This window comes from Tasmannia lanceolata, unplaced genomic scaffold (assembly GCF_043159265.1).
Source record: "Tasmannia lanceolata isolate RefF3 unplaced genomic scaffold, GAP_Taslan_0.1 ptg000002l, whole genome shotgun sequence".
Classification (NCBI taxonomy): domain Eukaryota; kingdom Viridiplantae; phylum Streptophyta; class Magnoliopsida; order Canellales; family Winteraceae; genus Tasmannia; species Tasmannia lanceolata.
In genome coordinates, this window is record NW_027518679.1 from 44819761 (window position 1) to 44843377 (window position 23617).

At 36.1% G+C, this 23617-nt stretch overlaps 1 protein-coding gene and 1 long non-coding RNA gene across 2 annotated transcripts; one reads left to right on the forward strand and one right to left on the reverse strand.

Annotated features, from left to right (window-relative positions):
• Positions 1–1576: 1576 nt before the first annotated feature.
• On the reverse strand, positions 1577–2275 carry LOC143887632 (uncharacterized). Its single transcript, XR_013254315.1, has 3 exons — positions 2202–2275; positions 1893–2001; positions 1577–1654 (listed from the first exon to the last, which is right to left on the reverse strand). It is a non-coding gene; the product is annotated as an uncharacterized LOC143887632 (long non-coding RNA).
• Positions 2276–7622: 5347 nt separating this feature from the next.
• LOC143874950 (ERBB-3 BINDING PROTEIN 1) lies at positions 7623–21469 on the forward strand. Its single transcript, XM_077376928.1, has 10 exons — positions 7623–7805; positions 7926–8027; positions 8720–8804; positions 9256–9405; positions 9498–9651; positions 19727–19942; positions 20092–20228; positions 20471–20562; positions 20922–21104; positions 21207–21469. The coding sequence occupies exons 2-10, from the start codon at positions 7934–7936 to the stop codon at positions 21287–21289; spliced, it is 1194 nt and encodes a 397-aa protein (XP_077233043.1). The 5' UTR covers positions 7623–7805; positions 7926–7933; the 3' UTR covers positions 21290–21469.
• Positions 21470–23617: the final 2148 nt, after the last annotated feature.

Sequence of the window (23617 nt, forward strand, 5' to 3'; positions counted from 1 at the left end):
AATAGCAACCACCAACCTCTCCACATACTGTTTCAAAGAATAGTAACATCTACTCAAAAAACCTTACATCAAATGAACAAATAAATCAGAAATAGGTTAGGTATCCATTTCCAAGACCAATTGAAAGCATAACATATAATTCGAAATCTATCTTCCTGTCAATATTTGTACAATAAATAGTTCTTGTGCACATCTCATGTTCATCTTCAGACTATAGACCACAATGAGCCACAAACTTCTAAGAAATAAATTATGGAACATCAGGACTAAGGTATGCATTAGTGATTCATATTATGTTGAAATGAATAAAAATAACATTTTGTCCAAAGAGATTTACAATCATCAATCAGAAAAAAAATCTCACCGTTGGAAAGAATGTTGGGTTAATCAGTGCAATAGCTGTTTTTTAGGGAAGCACAATCAAAAGCTCGTATAGGTAGTGGAAATTACCCTCATCAATGCACTCTATAAAAGAAAAGTAAAGAACAGAATTTGGATCATGGCACACAGAACGAGCAACAACCTTTCAGCCCAAAAAACCAAAAAAATTCAGAATATAAAGCTTCAAAGACATACTTAAAGCAACATAGACAAGCGAAAAGTAGTATGGATTGCCTGTCCACAATTGATGAAGTGGCATAAGCATCCAAAGATAAAATATGCTCAATGTAAATGTCTCCCATTTTGTTGTCACAAAACTGGCAGTGATGGAGAGGAAGACATCTAGTGCTACCAATGGAGGTGGATTTGTTGTTAGTGTATTTAAAACTGGGGGATGACGAATGGGTTTGTGCAGAGTGTGACATTTTATTTCCCCTTGCCTTTTCATACGCTGAAATGTCTAAGCTCTACATCTTCAGTATTATATATCTAGAGTGACACTTATGGACTGTTAGCAATAAATACAGGAGTATATGTACTCATGCCAAATCCTTGAATACTGAATCAAATTCAGTCTAAACTTTCACTTTCATGCTTTTCCAGCTCAGCCCTCTCTGAAGAAAATACTATGGTAAGTTCCATGACCATGTAGCTTCAACAGCGAAACGAAGCCTTGTTTCAGATTTCCATCTGGCAATTGCCACCACGCAATATTTTGTTGTTGACAGTCATATCTAAGTATGTAAATACCCTCTTGTTTTGGTTTTTGCCACCTATATCGATTATATAAGATATATTTGGTTTTCCCTGAAATTTTTTAATATGTCTAAATTCTAAATGGGATTGATAGGAAGTAGTTTTTTTTCTTTTATCTAAGTCTGTTTGAATTCTCTATGATTTTGTTTGGCTTGTTTTCATGAATGTGGGTAAGAACAGTAAGGCTACTCTCTTCTGGCGCTGAGAGATGACGAAATACTCATGGCCATCACAATAGCAATAAGGATTTCTTCAGTCCCATTTGCTCTATCATGCCTGGATATAAATAAAAACCAAGCAAAATAATTCCTTCAAAAAACTAATCAAATATCTCGGAAGAGAAATTAAAAAAAAACAGAGGAAAATACAAAATCTTTGTGAATTAGTAGTAGAAAATAACAGGGTGTATCTATCATAACAAAGAGGGAATAAATGTCAGTGTACCTTGATTTTCTTTGCCCTTATAATAAAGTTCCTCAAAATTTTGGGAGAAGTATTCCAGAGGAGTAGCTTTGACCTGAACAAGAGAGCACATGAAATAAACGATCAAAATATGGCGAAAATCAAAATTATAAGACAAAGGTCCATACTCCAAATGTGGAGAAAAAAAATAAAAAGACTGGCAGCCATGACCCACTCAATATCATGAAAGCTGAAACCTAATCAGTAAACGAAAGAATGTCCAAGAAGATCATTCATGGCTGTTTGCAATTCACATGAACAGTTCTTCTTAAACAGATGATCAAACCATTTACCGCAGCAGATTCATTGATCATGGAATGATGAAGTAAGATGCATCCTCCGCTGCCTTGTTTACTCGGCAACAAGTGCCTGTTAGAAAGATATCCTCACAGCATGTTGATTCTGGAGATTGAAAAGAATTAGCAGATGGACGTCGATACACCGACGGCAGCAAGGCCCAGGAAAGAAGGAGAACAAAAGTTCCTCCGGTGGACAAAAAAAAAAAACAAAAACAAGAACATGTTTACATATGAAGGGTTTTATGTTGTTTGACACAAGAAATTAAATTGGCATTGAAGAAAAAGATAAAATCAAATACTGACCAGAAGATGCGGTGGTGGCAAGGAAGAAACCTTAGGAAATGGAGTGACAAGCCCTCGCAGTGGGTAGAACCGGAGAGTGGAAAAAGAAGAATAGATGATGAGAGAGAGAGAGAGACGAGAGGTGCTGACATTTAAATGACATGTGCTGGCATCTAGATGACAGGTGCTGCTGGTCTGGGACATAATAGCAACAGGTGTTGCGTTGTGCGAGAAGAGAAGACGGTGTTTTTTGGACGTTTCTTCGAGGGCAAAACAGGAGGGGAAAAGACATAAATGCCATGGTGTAGCCGACGCATCAGATGACTTCACTAAAAGCAAAATGGAAATCAAAGGTCGTGGGAGATATAGCTGCCGAGACACACAAGGAATTAGAAGGGAAGTTGGTTGACGAAATTGCAAGGTCTAGGCTTTTAGAATAGTAAGGATTAATACCTTTTTCGAGAAACAAAGGGACTTAAAATTACTAAAATGCAAGCCTAAGTAAAGATGAATGCATGAATGCAAGTGGAAAGGCAAGCAATATCCATTCGGTCAAATAACAATGAAAATGAACAAATAACTAGGGATGCAACTTGGGTCATAACTAGGGATGCAACTTGGGTCAGGTCAGGTTGAGCTTTTACTAAAACATTAATTGGAATCAACCTGAACCTGACCCGATTTTATGGTAATAGCTCAACTCGACTTCCGAGAAGACCTGAGTTGCACCCTTACAAATAATGCATCAAGGTAGAATAAGAGATTAAATGGAAACACTTACCATCGAGGATGACTCTATTTCTTCAACTGTTTGTATCCTTGGGTAAAAGTTAAAAGGGATTTGCTAGTTAATTTCTCATAAAGCCATTTCGCACCTGACTTTTGCAAGAGAGAACAGCCATACAGAGTCGCCTTTCAACATATTTTGTCATGTTCATTTAATTCATCTAAGGCGGCTGTTCTCTCTCGAAATGGCTTTCCACAAAATTGCCTAGCAAATCCCCAAGTTACAAATTGTAATAACTAATGAACTATGAAAAGATAACTATCATGAAATGGAAATCACCCATAATTGCTCCTTACTCTTGGGTGAAAACTTGTCACACCTTCCTTAATTTAAAATCTCAGTTCGTTGAAAATAACTATCATTATTTCTATTTTTTTAAAAGAAAATGACCGTTGGCAGATAACTGTCTCTACATTCTACGAATTAGTATCTATTAAATGATTCGGCCTTACGATGCCGAACTTATTTTATTTTGAAAAATGGGTGCAGACACCTACTTACATTAATAAATTTGCCTTTACAAAGTCATTTTCTCAAAAAAACATATGCTCCTTTAAAAAGGCCATTGATATTGGCACTACCATGCTTTGATAATAGCACTAGCTCAACTTCGTCTTTTATTATTCAACCGATTGTCAAATGTTATTACAATTCCCAAAAAGTTCAAGATGAGTCCGTGCAATTAATAAAACATGGTTGTGCTGATATCATTTTCCTTTCTATTTTTGTATTACAACCAAATGGACCTGAAAGAAAAGCACTTATCTTCAATAGGGCCATCTCACGTGGACCGTTACGCTCTCACTTTAGATAGCTCTCTTCATGAAATCACCCATAATTGCTCCTTACTCTGGGGTGAAAACTTCTCATACCTTTTCTAATTTAAAATCTAAATTCGTTGAAAAATAACTATCACCTTAGGATTATGCGCCCCCTTTAACGTGAATCGTGGGCAGACTTTAACGCTTTTTGACATTACTAGTGAAGTATTTTATATTTTAGAACATTAAACTGTAAAAGCCATGTTTCATTAAATGATAACTATGTCAGTTTAAGCCATTCAAGTTGTTTAAAAATGCATGTTGATACTTATTGATTGGATAACAAATATATACATTTTCAATGGCATTTCTACTGAAGTTATGATCAAAGCTGAAATTTGAGTTGGGTTAAGGAGTGACATCCATGCTTACAAATAAGTAGTTTTTAATACATATGGTATTATGTTGTATTGTATACATTCATACGTATATATGATTTATGCAATGAAGCTTATATCTTTTTTTTCCCAAGTGGTGCATTCATGCATATATATCTATCTTAAGACAATGTATCCAGGGTATGTTTTATGCAGTTTAATGGGAAGCAAAATAAATAATATAAATGGACCTATAAGCTATAACAAAAAACACAAATGGTAGATGAGAGTATCTCTACATTAATGTGAGAGATTCTTCCTATCAATTGCAGTTATATTAATTAAAAATGATAACAAATTTATTATATAGCATTCTGAGGTAACCAATCATACTTCTCCTGAAGATGTAGTAGCCAAACAATAATGTGATTGACTAATCTCCATGTGACTCCTAAACGAAACAATCACACAACATCAGGTGCCTTCAAGTCTACATAAAAAGGGCTAATATTCAAGATTAATATTATTAACTTCATAGTTAGACCAATCCAAAATATTTAACCCATGGAAGCTATAAAAAAGAAAGGTAAATTCACAGAGTTCTAAAAAATACATCTTTAGTGAAGAATGCAAAACGATAATTTGGATATGGGCGAGAATGAAGCATACAAGCAGGATTTGTAGTATAATGTCTCGTGGCTCTAGAACATGTGAAATATTCTATATTTTGGAGAAGAATTTATTACCAAAGTGCACAAAAGAAAATGTAGATTGTTAGATCAGTTGACAACTCCACCTACATACTGCAAAATCAGATCAGGATAGAAGAAAATATTTTGGATTTTCTCATTTTCCATGAGAAGGGTACTTTGGTCATTTTAAGATAAGGGCATTATTATCATTTTCCACGACGCAAGGGAATTTGGTTGGTTGGCAAACTTCAGTGTAGCTTTCAATTTGCACACCAAACCTTGTATCAGTATAGTTATCTAGTCAGTGTGATTTTCGGATGGTGATCCATCAACATATTGATGGAGTAGATCAGTTATTGAACCATTGATGTGTTCAGTATAATATTGCACAAAAAATGTTTCAGTTTAGTTCCAGTTTGTAGTTAATCGCTTTTCATAATCCAGAAGAAACATGGTGCCTTAATTTTGAGTCCATTTAGGACCAACAATCGGTTCCCAAGATCCCGAAGAAACAGGGCCTTAACTTTGAGTTCAATAACAGTTTTAGACTCAAAATCGATTCTCAAATCTAGAACAAACATGTACCAAGTCCCCCCTTTTTTTAGATTTTCAGAACCGGTTGCCCTAATCAAGGTAGATTCTCAAAACCTTCAACTGAAATTAAAAATCATATCCTAGCCCTAACCAGCATCAAACCTATCAATAAAAGAGGAAAAAAAATATATCACGAAACAAAAAAGGCACAACCTCATTGGACCAACCTTGTTATACAAAAAACTCAAACAATACATAAATCCTAACCCTAATTTTCAATCAGACACATCCAACATCCACAAAAATTTAAACTTTAACAACAAAAATAAATAAATTCCAACCCCTAGCTAGAAGAATATCACTACAAGATCAAAAACAATAAATCGTGTACCTGTTCGCAAGGTTGCAAAAGAGGAGGAAAGGAAAAAAAGAGGCGATCTCTTTGTCACGATTCCTTCAATCAGATCTCGAATCTAAAAGCACTCTAGTGTATTTTGACTACTCTTTTGTAGAGATGGCTGTCCCAAGTAAACAATAGGGGGCTTATATATAATTTCACCATTAAACATAAGATTTATAAAGTCACTTTTATTAGAATTACTGGAAATACACAGTTTTTAAGTGGGAGATGATATGTTCACTCCCCCCTGCATTAAGCATGTGCTTCCCTTATAACGTGATTTGACGTGAAAAGTGGGCAACTTTAACGCTTTTTTATGTCAAATCACATTATAAGGGGGGCACATGTGTAATGCAGGGGGTGAAAATATCATCGCCCTTTTAAGTTCAAAATCATGTATATATTGAGATTTTAGGGAAAATTTTCCTTCTACAATGAAGAGGAAAATGATATGATCATGCAAGTTTTATTGGAAGTGAAAGAAATGAGGGAAGTTTTATTGGCTTTTTAATAGGCAATCTCTATGTTAGTTGACATGTTTGGTGGTCTTAAGAAGTTTTATTGGCGTTGCAAGAATGGTAGTGAAGGAGGCAACTTTTGGATGCATATTGAAGGAAATGTTCGTAGGAAAAAGCAACAGTTGGTGATTTGTTTTGGACAATTGTAGTGGTGTATTTACTGGTTAAAATGAGCAAAATAGGCTAAAGAAAATAAATAACGGTCAAAAAGAGTTTTTATATAATGAAAGGCCTTAAGAGTCCTTTATTTTTCAAAAAGTACTGTATTGCCCATACAATAGGATGATCCAAACTGTCCATAACATAGTTCGTGTATTTACTGCTTAAAATGAGAGAAACAGGCTAAAGAAAATAAATAACGGTCAAAGAGTCTTTATATGATGAAAGGCCTTAAGAGTCTTCTATTTTTCAAAAAGTACTGTACGGCCCACACAATAGGATGATCCAAACCGTCCATAAGATAGTTCGTGATTTACTGCTTCAAATGCGAGAAATAGGGTAAAGAAAATAAATAACGGTCAAAAAGAGTTTTGATATGATGAAAGGCCTTAAGAGTACTTTATTTTTCAAAAAGTACTGTACGGCCCACACAATAGGATGATCTAAATCGTTCATAAGATAGGACACACAAAATTCATTTTTGTTGGTTGATTGTAGAGAGGTTCATCATATAAAAACTAAAAAAAGCATTGTCATAATGCTATTTTGGACCAATTGTAGAGGGGTATTCATTGCTTGCTTAAAAGGACTTAAATAGGCTAAGAAAATAGATGATGTGATAAGGTCTTATGAAAAACATAGTCCTAAATGCAAATGGGACATTGATGGAATATAGGAAGAAGGGAGGAAGGAAAAAAACAAAAGCATTGTCATAATGCTTTTTTGGACAATTGTAGAAGGGGATTCATTGCTTAAAATGACAGAAATAGGCTAACAAAAATAGATAGTGTCATAAGGTCTTATTAAAAATATAGTCATAATGCAAATGGGACATGGATGGACTACAGGGTGAACGGAGGAAGAACTTAGCCATGATTCATTTTATATATATTATAAGGATTACAACTCCCAAAAAGCTCAAATGAGTCAGTGCAATTATTAGAACATGGTTGTGCTGATATCATTTACCTATTTTTTATTGTTCGACTTTCCTCTCGAATCATGAGGCAAAAAGACAAGTAAACAACTGAGAATCTCTTTTCCTTCTATTTTCCTTCTATTTTTTGTATTACAACCAAATGCACCTGAAAGAGTAACACTTACCTTCAATAGGGCCATCACACGTGCACCGTTACGCTCTCATAAGCTAACAACGTTTCTCGCACGTGCCAATTCCCAATCCCCCCACTCACATATAAATATACGATCACAACTAAACGAAACGATGCCCTAATCGCCTCATCACTCTTTAGTCTCTCTACAACAGAGAAGAATATTTCTCTCCGCTTCAGAGATTTCAAAACCCTAACCCTAACTCTCTCTCTCTCTCGATTGTTCTTTCTTCACTGAAAAACCCTAGCTTAGTTCGAAGCTTCGATCTCCTGTCGCTTATTCCGGTAAAAAAATAATTCAACTTTCTCTCTTTTCCTCCTTCAGGATTGAGATTTTTTTTCTGATTTTTGGAATCCGTTTTGGTTTTTTGTTTCTCTTAGTTTTTTTCTTCCTTTTTCGTGTAGACCTAAAAATGTCGGACGATGAAACAAAGGAAGAGAAGGAGTTGGATCTTTCTACTCCTATAGTGGTTGATAAATACAAAAACGCTGCTGAAATCCTCAACAGTAATTCTCTCTCTCTTTCTCTCTCTCTCTCTCTCTGCCTCTTTCTGTATCGATTTTACAAGCTAAAACCTAGATTTTTTGAGCGAGAATCTGAATTCTACAAGATTGAGTGGTAACACACCTTATTTACGCATTTAAAATCTAGTTTTTAGGATTTCAAATCAAGGTTTTAGCTTAAAAAAAAAATCTAGGTTTTAGCTTGTAAAATCTAGGGTTTTACAATTCTGGATTATAAAATCCAAATATATCCAAACGGGGGTCTATATGTACCTTTTTTTTTTGAACTTTATAAAACTGTTTGAAGTTCTTGCTTTGCAATATTTGGGATTAGGGTTTTGTTTGGATTGTTTGAATTTTCTGGAAAAGTTTGGAAAGGAAAATTATTTCCAAAATTACCTACTTTATTTACACCTGAAAAAGGATAACTTGAATCAATCATATTCAATTTTTACTTTATTTACACATGAAAAAGGATAACTTGAATCAATCATATTCAATTTTTACTGAGCTTCTTCAAGTGATGATGAAACCCCTCTAAATTAACCATAAATTGTGAGAAGGAAAAAAATTTCCTGAGAAAAATTTTCCTGTCAGAAATGTTTTTCTTGCAATCTAAATGGGGGCTTAGGGTCTTCTTTTCTTGGTTTTACGATTTTTTGATAACTTTTGAGTAATAATGCAAAAATGTGCAGAGGCATTGCAATTGGTCTTGTCAGAATGCAAACCGAAAGCTAAGATTGTAGATATATGCGAGAAGGGTGATGTGTTTATCAGAGAGTAAGTTTTTTCATTTTCTAATTTAATAGTTGTCATTGAGATTGAACCATGTTCTTATTAGTAAGCTTTTCTTTTCATTTTCTTGTAAATTTAGTAGTTGTCATTGAGATTGATCCAGGTTGTTATTAGTAAGGTTTTTCATTTTCTTATAAATTTAATAGTTGTCATTGAGATTGAACCCTGTTGTTATTAGTAAGTTTTTTTCATTTTCTTGTAAATTTTGTAGTTGTCATTGAGATTGAAGAATGTTTTTATTGTCTAAAACATTTAGCTTGTGTATTGTTGGCGAGAGGCTGTAACCAATTGAGTGCTGATATGCCATCTATTAACCTTTTTTGTCGCCTATTTTAATTGGGTATATTGGATTCTATTATTTTAAGTTGTAATGATTTTTTTGTACGTACGAATGCGATTTTTATGGTCGATTGGTTAATTTGTTCTTTGTGTATAGGCAAACTGGTAACACGTATAAGAATGTTAAGAAGAAGATAGAAAGGGGCGTTGCATTCCCGACGTGTATTTCTGTCAACAACACCATATGCCATTTTTCTCCTCTCGCAAGCGATGAAAGTATCTTGGAAGAAAATGATGTTGTGAAGATGTGAGCTTTATTCTTATCCTTGTTATGTTTTTTTCTCTTCTTGAGTTAAAGTAAATGACTATTCATAGACTGATCTTCTTTATTGGTTGAAGTGATATGGGATGTCATATAGATGGTTTCATTGCCGTTGTTGCCCATACTCATGTTCTTAAGGAAGGCCCAGTCACAGGAAGGGCCGCAGACGTTATTGCAGCTGCTAACACTGCAGCTGAAGTTGCTTTGAGGCTTGTGAGGCCGGGAAGAAAGGTACTACACTTATTGATTGGTGGCCTAGATATCTACATAACAGTGTTTATGAATCATACTTAGTTTCTTTATACATATTGATGCCATGCTTTATTTTCTTGGGGCAGTTGTACTTTTTTATGATTTCCTTTTTGTTCTGGCAGAGTTAATTAATAATTACTCTTTCGGTGTTTCCATAGGCGATGAAGGGCTATAGTAATTTAGTAACTTAGAAACTGGATGTATGGCATTTTTGTAATTCAAAGAATGTTATTATTGCAAAAGCTTTCATTCTCTTGTTAAATGCTTAAGCTTTGGCATGTCAAAGCTTTGACATGCGTTAGTCACCGTTTATGCTTTTTGGCTCTTTCACAAATTTCAACTGCCCATAATTAATTTCTAAGCGAACAAGACATATGTTGCATGGAGACATATTTCTTTGATGTTTGGAAATTTATGTTGGAAAGCAAAACTGCGGAGAAAAGTTGAAATAAATCTCATAAAAAGGACTTCTTTATCCCTTGACTTGCATGACTTTTTTTGGGATGCTTTCTCTTCGAAGAAAATTGTGAAGAGAAAAAAGAAAAGAAAAGAAGGGAGAGCCTTGAGGCTTCAGAGAAGCACTTTGTGCCTTCGTTTTTTCCCTTTTGTTTGTTGGAAACTTTTGAAGAGATTTTTATATTTTTTTGGAGAATGGAAGCGAGAGTGTAATCCAAATGGACAATTTTGATTGGTAACTGGCCTTGACATATTTGTGATTGGGTTCTTTGAATTTTCTCATGCTAAATTCTCTTACCGAATTATTGCATGTGGTTGTTCTATTCCACATCAGAAAGAGTCTTTTGTCTCTTGTACTTGGGTAGTCATTCATTTCAATTTTTCCTGACCGTTGTGCTAAATCATTAATTGATCTGCTAAACAAAATTACCACATGTGGCTAGTCTCTACAAATCAATTTTGGGCACTATTTTGTTTTTACTTATTTCCTTTCCATTAATTTTTGTGTGTGTATGTTTTATGATTTTTACATATGAACGGTTTTATGATTTTTACAAGGGATTTGCTAGCGTCCATCGCAGATGGTCTGTTGCATGTCAGACCAGCCACACAGGCTCACTTTATTGCCGCTTTTGTCTTCATTCATGAGGTGGCTCATCTGACATGCAATAGACCATCTGCGATGGACGCTAGCAAATTCCTTTTTACGGATGAACGTTTATTAATAATTGTAACTGATATAATCTATGACAATAGGGTACTACTTATTATGCTGGCCCAATTATATTCCTCAAGTTGTAACTATTGGGGGAAAATTATATTCAAATCTTGAAGGAATCTACTTGTTTACACCTCACAAGCTTCATAACTTTAGAGAATTGGAACTCGCTCTTTTTTTTCTCCTCATTCCAATAATAGGAGTCTGCGACTTTAACGCCTGGTTTGCTATGAAGAAAAAAATTGGAATATTGCTATGGATGTGGGTGGTGGGGGGATGGCTTGTTTCATTGGGGATAGAAGTGGTGAATTTATTAGCTGCGAATAGGAACATATGGCTCAAATAAAAATTAGGATTTTTCATTTTATTTTTGACGGTGTCTTCAACTTCTATAATTTTTCATAGATAGTGGCTTTAACCCTGCAAGACCCATTCCAGAAATTCTGGATTATTCAATCGTTATTCATCGAAGTATAGAGATATGTATTTTATTATTGATAAACATTTCTGTTCTTTAAACTTCCTTAGTAGGTTAAGACAGCTCATTGTTGGGATTGTAATGCTTTAACACAAGTTCAAAAACAAAGTGGGTGTACACATTGATTTCCAGGGGACTAAACCTGTTTGATTCTATGGAGAGCATCATTAAAATTCCAGAAGCCACATATTGGTGATAGTGCTCCTCAGTAGTCAATTCCATTTTGGATGTTCGTATTTTTCTTCTAAATTGGAACGTCTAGTTGTTTTGTTGTCAATTTCAATTGTGGAAGTAGCTTCTTAAATAAAGCACCTTTGTGCTTCTTCTACAAAACCATTTTGTCCTTAAATTGGAGACTAGCAAGGCATTATTCCTCTAAATGATGATAACTTTTCTTGGGCTATGGATTGATATCCAAATGATGCTAATGTCATAGTTACTCTGATAGATCATCATGTCTTTAATTTTTGACCTTCATTAACTAACTCATTGGATGTAATTTGTCTTTTCGAGTACTATCTTGCAGACAGCTTATAAATAAAGGAGTCATTTGTGTTTGTTATGCCAGATGAATGACAGATCAGAACGCGATTTTTGTAGTGATGTTTCTGTTATGCCATTTGCATGGTAGTCATACACCCTGTGTGATAGAGGTATTACCATAGTATCTTTTGAAGGAAAACCAGTCTTTTCTTTCAGTGCAAGTAACTATAAACTCGAGGGCCATGTGGACCTGCATCCTCTAAATGATGATACATTGATCTTAAGCTATGGATCACCATCCAAATGAAGCTTCTGTCATAGTTACTCTGATAAGAGTGTCATGCATTTCTGTTGCTGTTTTAATAGCTGGTTTGAATGACCCACTTTGGAGAAGCTTGAACATGCAACTGATAGAATAACTGTGGGTTTGGATTCTATTGGAAGGTAATCCATGGATGGGAAATAGTTGGGAAAACATGACAAGGAACTGTTGAAGTGACAGTGCTTATTTTGTCCTTTTAGGTGATAAAAATGTTTGATACACACGTGAAGTTATCTGTTTAAATAAACTATCTGGCTTTGTCTTGTTTTATCAAATCGGGGTTTGGTGTTTTACCATTCGTTAAGTAAAAATTGTAGTAGAGGCCCCATGAGTGGATGCTAGCTATTAAAACAAGGCATAGTTCTCTGACAGAATCCTTTGTATGATATATGCATACTGACATAGATGCTGCCTTTCATGCCAATTTTTTTGGCCTTTTCTCTTTCTGCTGATTGGCGAGTTTTTGAGTGGACATGATTTGGCAAAAATGATGAAAACTGGTCTTAAGCTATGGATCAATGTCCAAATGATGCTTTTGTCATAGTTACTCTAATAGGGACTTGTGTCTTATCGTTATTATTATTATAATTATTATTTTGAAAATTCCTTATTGTTACTATTTGTCCTATCAATTTTCCTTTTTTATTTTCACTTACTTTTTTTACTTGGCATGTTTGTTTTTGTTCATGCTGGAAATGGTTCAATAAAGTATCGATTCAGCTGAAAGCCATGCTTCTTTAATTTGTTGGTTTTGGACGGCATATTATTCTTTAACTACCGATGTTGGTTTGAAATGCATGTAAATTTTCCATTTTTCTTTCAGGCCTTTTGTTTGTTTCAGACCATGTTGGAAATGGTTAAATGAAGTATAGCTCCAACTGAAAGGCATGCTTCTTTAATTTGGTGGTTTTGGTCGATATCTTGTTCTTTCACTACCGATCTTGGTTTGAACTTTGAAATACATGCCTTTTGTTCCATCTGCTCGGCAAGCCACCACACTTTCACTGTTTCTTCAGTGTAAATGTCTTTATTCTGCATCACAATTGGAAACTTGTTTCATGAATCTTCATTCTATTTTTAATTTTGTACTGATAAGAGTATTGATTATAATGTTCTTGAGTGGAAATTATGCCTCTAAATGACGAATCTTTGTTAGAAGCTATGGGGCTATCCTCCAAATGAGGCTTTTGTCATAGTTACTCTGATAGGGTGTTGTTCCATTATTTGTTGGATTTAAACTGGTTTTTAACTTTTCATTTACATTTCTTCCTCTCATATTTTATAATTCCTGTGTTGCTCTGTTTTGAGCTGCATGGGAACTTTTTTTTTTCCATTTCTTATGTTATTCCTTATTATCAGTATTGCATCGGGCATTGTTCTGTTCTTTGTTGGATTTAAACTGCTTTTCAACTTTTCATGTACATTTTCTCTCACGATTTTTTGTGACATCACTTTAGTTGCTTGCTTAGTTTTTAGTCTCACAGGAATGCTTATTTTTCCATTGTTCATGTTATTTTTAATACTGTTTTTGCCACCATTTTCCTGATACCATAATATAGGATTTTTGTTGATCCCACTGGTTCAGGAAATTGTGACTTGTATTTTGGGAAATGTGTCTGAAAGAGATTGGATGCTTCATCTATAGCCTCTTCTCCTCAGACAGATACACGTCTACATGTGCTAGAATGAAACAAAAAACCGTTAGGTGTGGTAATTTTGGCGTGTCCTCTGTACATTGATACTAGTTTGGTATGAAGAAACTAATGAAGTGAGGGAAACAAATATGGTATTTCCTTATAGCATTATAGATGTGTCTTATACGTCTAATAGCTGTATTGGTGTGTATCTGACATGTTTGGTCACATGACGGAGATGCCTGTGCCATTCCACTTATAATACAATCTAGTGTTAATGTTATCTTGATAACTGACAGTGAGGAATTCACTTTGAAGCCTCCAAGTACAACCTCGTAAAAAATTGCAATTTTCATTTCATGAAACCGGTTGCGAGCAAACAAGTCAATGATTTATTCTCTGTATATTCATATGTAGAGCATTGGTATAATAGCCTTGTTCTCTCCGTTTTGCCTTTTGTTGGTTTGTTATCATGTAGTATTGTTTCTCATCGGTCGACCCTACCATTGGCTTTCAATTTTTCAGTTGGTCTGTTTTGTTGAAGCATTAGCCGACCCCAACTAGGTTGGGACAAAGGCTTTGTTGAGTTGAGTTGTTTTGTTGAAGCATTCTTTTTAGTTTTTATACCCCCATTCATGTTTTTCCCTTTTTCGTTTTATAGAAAGGGATACTTGTATGTATGTTTGTTGAAGCATTCTTTTTAGTTTTTATCCCCATTCTTTTTTTCCTTTTTTTTCTATAGAAATCGATACTTGTATATATTGGATTTTTTGGTCAAGAATTCCATTAATCTGTGAAATATAGTGGTTGAATTTGATGTACTTACAATCAAATGATGCCCATTAATGTAGCTTAATCTGCAATTTTGCCTAATGAATACTTGTCACTTGGTTTGAAACTAATTCTATGTTTTTTGATATTTGCATGGTACTAGAGATACATGTAGACATAGGAAGAAATCTCTCTGGTTGAGATCCTAGAGAAAGAGGGTAGAATGTCTGTCCGAGAGTTTTTTAACCGCCGGCATACAAATCCCCCATCGGGCCTGGATACCTTCACAAATCAGTGTGTCTGTGGTCCAACCTTGATTGGGTGGCTCCAACTTTCCTAGATCTGGTAGAAAGTGGATACTCAGCTCAGGAGCTTTCTTCACGACTGGAGCCTTCTTTAACAACTGTTGCCGGAGATCTTTGTTTGTAATAAGTCAAGGGGGGAGTAGAGAGGACCACCATGGCGCCCCTCGGATATTTTCCTCGATCGTTAGGGAGCCAGGAGGATCTGGACATGTGGCAAGAAGGTTTGACTTCAGAAATGGATCTGCTCGAGGAAGGCAGACTACTCCAAACCAAAGTGTAAGTGATTGGAAGTGTATGAAGTGCAGCTACAACAACTATGGCACACTACGTGTCTGTAGAAAATGCTTGGGGCCGAAGTATAACAAAAAGGCATAGGTCCTTAAGTCGTGGATACCTAAGGCGACCCCAAGGAGATCCTTACACCTAGAATGGATGAAAAAACCCCCGTGTTTTCTATGCCAAGCGAATTGATCAATGATAGGAAGAAGACCCTAAAAAGTTGCTTGATAAGTACTTTGAGAAACAGGCCCCTGTTGGAAGAAGTTTGGACCTTGGCGAAAAGAAAATGGGCCCTGCCGCTTCCCAGCAAACCGTTCTGCATTAGTCCCTCAATGGTGCTTTTTTGCTTTGAGTCTCAAAGTCAAGCTACCTCCATCCTACGGCGAGGAGGTGATGCTTTGGGTGGATACCTCATTTCCCTTCAACCGTGGTCCCTGCCTTAAATACTGGTGCAAGAACAGTGAGACTTAGGGGCTGTTTGGATACACGGATTTTAGAAGCCAGGTTTTTAGTTTGAAAACAGTGTAAAAGAGGGTCAAAGACAAGAGAAGAAGCGGACCAATCGTCGTTTTTGACTCATTTTTTACTTCTCTCCCTTCTTTCCATCAGCAAGAGAGTAGAAGATCCTCCAATTTTCCTGGTTTTAGAAATCTCAGGTTGCAAAATCTCAGGTTGCAGGAGAGATTTTTAAAACTTGATTTTCTTGCTTAAAACCCAATAAACGCTGCCAAGACAGCACACATCAACCTGATCATGAACCCTCTTTTACACTGATTTCAAACTAAAAACCTGGTTTCTAAAATCCGTGTATCTAAACGACCCCTTAGGTTTTTTAATATCCCACTTCCACGGTTGAGATTCTGGGTTAGCATTTTGGAGAAGTTTTGAAAACACAGATGTCGGACAGTCATGACCACTTCCTGGAATTTGCTTCTGTTAAGGTCTTAACTTCGTTGTGGAATTATTTACCATCTTTTATAAATATTCTGGCAGACTCCACGGCTTATCCAGTTGGAGTTAAGATGGTGGATGAGTCTTTAATACCCTTTAAAGATCCTTTGGTTGAGGGGGATTCAGCCCCTTTGGTCCCTGTTTTAGATGTCTCTGTTGATCCACCGCCTGTGGTTGATCCGCCTGTGGTTGGCCCTCTACCGGTGGTTTCTAGGGGTAAATTTGTCTTATCAAAGTTAAAAGAATTGTTGGACAGATCTGTACCCGGCAGATACACTTAAAAGTTTAGCCCCATCATTGAAAGGGAAATCGGTCAGTCCTAGGAAAGGACCCTGTCAGAAGTCATTAAAAACTAAATCTAGTATTTTCGCTGGAAAAGCCTCCAGAAAAGATATTTCTGACTATCGCAATCTACATTCGCTGTCAGTATAAAAGGCGGTAAAGATTAAAAACCGCTTTTTTAGAAGCAAAAAGAATAAAGGAAGTTCAAAAGTCTTGAATGATATTAATAGTCAGATCAAAAGGTTTCGTGTCAATCCCTCCAAAAAAGGCACTCCGTTTCAGAAAGAAAAAGTAGGTCAGAAGGGCGGGGCGTGTGCCTCCAGAATTATTTATTAGCTACAAAAGGAGGTCTTTCTCTATTTAAAAGAAACTTATTGGGTTTTCAGAGAAAAGTAAAACCAAAGAACTCTAACCTACCTTCCAAGTTTAGCCTTCTTCTTAAAGATTTTGATAAACCCTTCAAAGCCTTCTCATCTACCATGTCGTCCGACCCTGGTTCCTCATCTAAGAAGAGGAAGGCGGTCACGTTCGAGGTAGATGATTTGCAGTTTCTTAGGGATTCGGAATATGATGAAGCAATGGCGGGCGAAGAATGTCCTACGCCTAAGGAAATTACCATGGGAATTTGGAAGAGATAATGGAAACAATTCGAGGAATGCTCTGGCTAACAAGGACTGTCTTCTAAAGGTTTCGGGGAAGTCTGATCCGAATGAAGCTTTTGTCAGAATTTATAAACTTTCATTCTTTAAGGAAGCTCTGGACGTGGAGCGAAGAGCCCATCGTCAACGTTGGGAGGAGGTTAGTTAAGGCAACAAAGATTGAGCGATTGGAAAAATTGATGGGCACTTCAGTAGACTTATCTCAGGAGTCCAGGATTCCCTAGATCGGGAAGTCAGCATTGAGGTCCGGAATCGGATGGGTATGGATGTGGAAAGACAGGAGGCGATCTCAAGGCTGATGGATTTTCTGGAATCAGAAGAAAGTAAAGTTGTTCCCTCAGAGGAAATGGATGAGCTGTTGGCTATGGGGGATGTCTTTGGAATAGGTTTTGACGATGATCTAGAAGCCACTCAAAATTTGTTTCGGTCTATGGCTATTAGGGATCTGAGAGAGCGAAGAGAGGTTGGACCTGAGAAGGATGATGGTGAAAAGGGGGGCGAGCGTAGCAACCCTGAATGAAAGGCCTTCCAGCCTCGGGAAAAAAAAGGGAGGAGAGAAAAGAGAGGGGAAGAAGAAAAAGGACAAAAGGAGAAGGAAGAGGAAAATAAACAAAAAAAAAGAGGACAAAAGGAGAAGGAAAGGAAAAAGAAGAAGAGAATAGAAAACGAATAGATAGAGAAATGAAGGAGAAAGGAAAATAGAATTCAGTAAGGCTCTGTTTGGTTGCAAAATACATGGAAGACGGCTGGGCATTCTTGGGAATATGAAACACCAAATGTTGTTTGGTTGTCAAATTTTAGCACAAATTCCATTGGACTTCTAGACATGGAGGAGACATTATTATTAGCTTTTTGCTTAGGTGGCGCCTATGTGGCGGGATTGACCCCTCTCCTAATCTTCCAATGCAGAACCTTCATTTTGGTGGATTTTAGAGGGGAGAAGAGTAGAATATGTCTTGTCATGTGTAATCATTACTTTTCTCTCCCTTTCTCTCTCTTCTACTATTTATTTTGTTAATGACACCCTCCATTCTCCACATGCTTTGACATCCAACCAAACACACTACCAATATTCCCCTAATCTTTTCTAGACAACTCTACACATCTCCCATCCTTGTCACCTCCTTGTTGACTACTACTTCCACTAAAATCCCAGCTAACCAAATAGAGCCTAAGAAAATTGAAGGCCGGACTATAAGAAAAAGATAGGTGTTGTGGGATTGCTTCACTAAAAGTGTTTTCTTTCGTGGGAGGCTCTTCCCCATAGGCTTGTGAATCTATCAGTCTAGTGCCTTTTGGTGATAGTATAGGGTTGTTTCTAATCTGGTGGTTTTTTAATGGAGTTTCAGAATTTGGGACTGTAGGTCCTTAATGGGTAAATCCCTTTCACAATCTTCCAGGATACCTATCGTTTAATAGCACTGTGAATTGCCTGTCGTTATCCAAAAATTGTCTTTTTCCATAGCCATAGCTTGAGAGATTCGTTCTTTCGCTTACGTTTTCATGTCTGGATATTTTAACTTTGCTATACCTTCATGGAGTTTTCTTTAGATATGGAGTTTTAGAGTTTCAAGAGGCAGGTTTGGTAGTTTCAGATGAATCAGTCACCTTGAAGTTTCAAGAGGTTTCTGTTTAGGAGAACTACAATTATACGCAGTCTCAAAATGGTACAGGTGATAGTTTCAAAAGATTGCTATGAAAGATGTAAAGAAGGCATACTACAGAATAGAGGAAAGGAATGCTTAGTTTCTACTGTAATTTTTGGTTATTTTGGTTACTTTTGAATTGGTCTCAGGTATGCCCGTTCCAATTCACCTTAATATTTTGTATGGCAGGCTGGGACTCTTGGTCTCGATTGCTATCTGAATATTAAAGAAATATGTCACTTATCAAAAAAAAAGAAAAAAAGAAATCACTCTAGTTGAGGATTGTGTTTTTGGTAACTTTACTGGTGAAAAGTTGATTGATTTGCTTCAAAAAATGAAAGTCAGGGCTTCACTTTATTTATTGAAGACCAGTGTTGATTTCCATGATTAAATTTAGCTTACACCAGAAATGAATGTGCTTGTGTATGGTTCATTTCAAAACTTGAGGGCCAGGGATTCAAATGTCTATATTTGATTGATTTCCAGATTAAAGTAAACTTGAAACTGATGCAACATTCTTATTGATACCTACATTTAATATTCAATTTGTTAGTTGGGATTTTTGAATGCTTCTCACATGGGAAGACATTGACTGTTCACACGAATAGGACACTCTTAAAAAATCAATGAAGAGTTCGTTAAATAATGAGTGCATACTTTCGATTTAAAAAAGAATATGATAGTGTATACAAAAATAGATCTCTGCGGTAGAAGTGTGGAACAATCAAAAGAAGTATCTTGGCAATATGTGGATTGGATTATTAACTTGCAAGTCACTTAATAAATTTCTCATATCTTTCGTAGCATTTGTTAGATTTATCTGTTCAATTTGTGGTAGAAACAGAACTCCAATATTTATGTCGAAAACACCACTTCATTTCATTATAGTATTTTTTTTGTACTTTTTTCGAGTCTTAGAATGAACACCTGTTAGATGTCTATTCTAATTTTGGAAAACAGTATATGTAACTTTCTTGCATTTTTTCCCTTTTGATGCTACTGTTTCTTTTTGTTGCTAAGTTGGAATTAGTTTTTCATTTACTCACAGACCCTTTATGTGGATGTGGCAGAATAAAGATGTAACAGAAGCTATTCAAAAGGTTGCTGCTGCCTACGATTGCAAAATAGTTGAAGGTGTCCTCAGTCATCAGCTTAAACAATTTGTTATTGATGGCAACAAGGTCATACTGAGTGTAACCAATCCTGAGACGAAAGTTGATGATGCTGAATTCGAGGAGAACGAAGTCTATGCCATTGATATTGTAACCAGCACAGGCGATGGCAAGGTGAGGGCAACATCATTACTACATATTTCTCCAATTGAAATCATTAGATTTCATGTTGGATATTCTAGTGCTGTGGAAGTTCAACTAGTACATGTTTTGGGGTATTGCTGATCCCTGTCTTATGTATTGATGGATGATGTAAAATGCAGCCTAAACTGTTGGATGAGAGGCAAACAACCATCTATAAAAGAGCCGTTGACAAGAATTATCACTTGAAAATGAAATCATCAAGGTTTATCTTCAGCGAAATCAGTCAGAAATTCCCTATTATGCCATTTACTGCTAGGTTTGTCAGCTCCAAGCACTCTTTCTTCAAGTAAATATTTAGTCCCTGTTCGTTTGAGATTATGCGAACCAATTGTGAGTCGAAAACCAATTATTGGACTCAAAATTAGACGTAAATTTGAGTCCTATAATTGGTTTTCGATTCACAATCAATTGGCATATTCTTAAACAAACAGGGCCTATGGAGTTTTAATTCTTGGCATTTTATCTTTACCTTAATAATCTTGTGTGTTTTTTTATCAGGGCGCTGGAAGAGAAGCGAGCCCGGCTGGGACTGGTTGAGTGTATGAATCACGATCTCTTGCAACCATATCCCGTTCTGCATGAAAAGCCCGGTAAGCGTTCAGTTCAAGTCCAATGCTTTGTACGTTTCTGGGCTTGCATAACAATGTATTTTATGTTATATTTTTCCTATCAATTAATTTAACTATAAAGTCATTGCAGCTTTTGCGTGTTCTATGCATGAATGTCTGGAAATTTTTGCGTAGCTTGTAAGGATGCAATTTGGGTCTGGCCGGGTTGAGCTTTTGCTAAAAAAATGAATTGGAATCAACCCGAACCCGACCCGATTTTATGGTAAAAGCTCAACCATGTGGATTGGCTTTTACTGTTTATATCCCTTCAGAGAGTAGAAGTTGAATTTTGTTTTGGAAGTGGGCAAGTTTTAATTAAGTTGATATTGTGTTAATTTCAGGAGACCTTGTTGCTCATATCAAGTTCACAGTTCTGTTGATGCCGAACGGATCAGATAGGATCACATCCCATACTTTGCAGGAGTTGCAGCCTACAAAGTCAATTGATGATGAACCTGAAATCAAGGCGTGGTTAGCTCTGGGCACAAAGACGAAGAAGAAAGGTGGAGGAAAGAAAAAGAAAGGTGTGCGCACCCTGTTTTCTATTTGCCTGCCATGATAAGTCAATTGTATTACTTGTAAGATTTTCCGGGAGATCTTATTGGTGCATCCAACTCTGATTGCAGGTAAGAAAGGTGACTCGAAAGATGAGTCTGCAGAAGCCGAACCCATGGACACTGAGGCATCAAATGGCGCTGCTCAAGAATGAGATTATCTCAATTTTGTTTTATTTATGTATTGCTTGCCCTTCACACCAAAGCTGACTTGTTCTGCTGTAAGCTTGCCCAGAGAATTCTCCCTGTTTTTAAGTGTTATTTTTCATTCTGTGATGATGGGAAAGCAAAGGAGTTTGCGAGTTTTATATGGTTAAAAGGAAAACAATTGCATATGTAGGTGAGGCAAATTTGGAATTTATAAACAACTAAATAATAACAAAAAAAAACTTTACGGTTCCAAAATTTTCAAGTTTGTGATCTAGTAACACTAATCCTTATTTGAATGATGTTTTCATACCCAGAGAAAGTGTAAGAATGCTATCTCATGGAGTTCGGATAAGGAGGGAAGATCAAACCCCTAGAGTTGAAAGGTCCAAAATGCAGTAATGAGGAATTCAAACACATTGTTGATTGTGTCTTGGTTAATTTAACTAGGTGTTTGGACACTGAGCGCGGGCCTTGGCTCAATGGTAAGGTTGCTCCGTTGTGACCTGGTGATCTCATTCGAGTAACGGAAACAGCCTCTCTGCAAAGCAGGGGTAAGGCTGTGTACATCGAGCCCTCTCCAGACCCTGCAATGGCAGGAGCCTTGTGCACTGAGCCGCCCTTTTTAAGGTGTTCGGATACTGCCTGTGAGTTGTATTCAGAAAAAAAATAATGTTGCTAGTTTATTTGTTGTACCAAGAGATTTTTACAATTACTTTAGGGGTAACAATTCATCATAAATTCTAAGCAAATTTGTTTGGATTGTGGGAAAAATATCAAGAAAGCTATAGGTTTTTTTTTTTTGAATTGCTTGTGGGCACAATGGGAAGTTTTAACGTATTCTAGCTTTATATTGTTGAGAATCGGTCAATGTCCTCTCAAGTGTTGAGTACAAGAATTGAGATAAATATCTCTGCTTCTATGAGTGATATTTCTGTCTTGATCTCTTATTCCAAAAGATCAGTTAGAAGAGGTAGAGGTGATGGAAGGACAAGTGAGAAATAATTGAGAAGACAAATTTCTATCCAGCTCATTCAAAATAGAGTAAAAACTCTGTATAGGAAAAGCCCAAATCAAACAGAACATAAAAAAAAATTCCTAAAATCTTAGAATGTATTTGCTTTTAGGGTTATGTACTTCAATCTCTAGGGTTAATCACTAACAATTTAATAGGAAAGAATATAGTAATTTAAAGGAGATTGGAACATTATGTCATTTTATTCATTAATGGCATAACTATAGTTAATTAGACAAATCAGTTGTTTTAATAATTTAGAAAGTGTAGACTTTAGGGGTTATTTGAAATAAACCATAATTTTAATTAAAGTCAGATTAGATAGAACTTAGGCATATAATCTTTGGCTTTCATTTGAATTATGAGTTTTATAAAAAACCATTCTAGGATTTAGTTGTAGCGAATGAATGAAAAATCCGAAAATAGTTTCCCATCTCCCCTCCCTTTAGAGTTCCGATGGTTGGCAATAAGTTTGTGAAGGAGATTTAAAAAAAAAAAAACTTTGCACCCACAGAACAACCGTATCCCAATTTTGTAACAAATATAAGGTTGACTCATGAAACATATCACCATGCTCACTTTGGTGAGAAAATAACTTCATCCTCTTCAAACATTACACTGTCCAAGATACAACTCACCAACATCTATTAGCCAATCACTGAATAGAACTCATATAACACAACACTGGGAGCACATACAAAGACATGGGAACATGCCACCACATGACCATAAAGTAACTCTAGGTATAGGTTTGAATAAATACCTTCCAAGTTCCAATATAGCAAAATGCAGATCCAGCCAAATCAATTACACACTAATACCAACTTTAGGAGATACACCCCTACTATTGCTAACAATAACAGAGACACTCATACTATTTTCAACAACTAGCAAACTAGCCATACAATTGGCTGACATCCTCCCCAAACTCAACTATTAACCTAGAGATTTTTGTTTGAAAAATATATGAAAGCTCACAGTAAGACACAATCTCAGTATCAACCAAGTCTAAACTAAAAGACCTCTACAAGAAAAACCAACACAACTAAATTCACAAAACAGGTTCTACTATGTTACAAAAAGACAAGCAAATATTTTTGAGAAAATATGGAAACTCATTCTCTGACATTCCTAATTACATTGAATCTCTCTCCAGAGATAGCTGCATTTGACATACTTTAAAACATATTTCATGGTATGTCATAAAAGAAAAGAAAAAGGAAAAAAGAGTATCAAACACCATAAACATGACACTCAAATGTCCAGAATCCAGATCCCTGCAGCGGTTACTGCAATACAGAATTTGGGTATGATTTGTATT

What these genes read in the sequence shown, in the direction of transcription:
- LOC143874950 (XM_077376928.1), top strand. Translation starts at nt 7,934, where the DNA reads ATGTCGGACGATGAAACAAAGGAAGAGAAGGAGTTGGATCTTTCTACT. An exon ending in GGTGATGTGTTTATCAGAGA is followed by an intron (nt 8,805 to 9,255) that starts GTAAGTTTTTTC and finishes CTTTGTGTATAG; the next exon opens with GCAAACTGGTAACACGTATA. An exon ending in ATTATGCCATTTACTGCTAG is followed by an intron (nt 20,229 to 20,470) that starts GTTTGTCAGCTC and finishes TTTTTTTATCAG; the next exon opens with GGCGCTGGAAGAGAAGCGAG.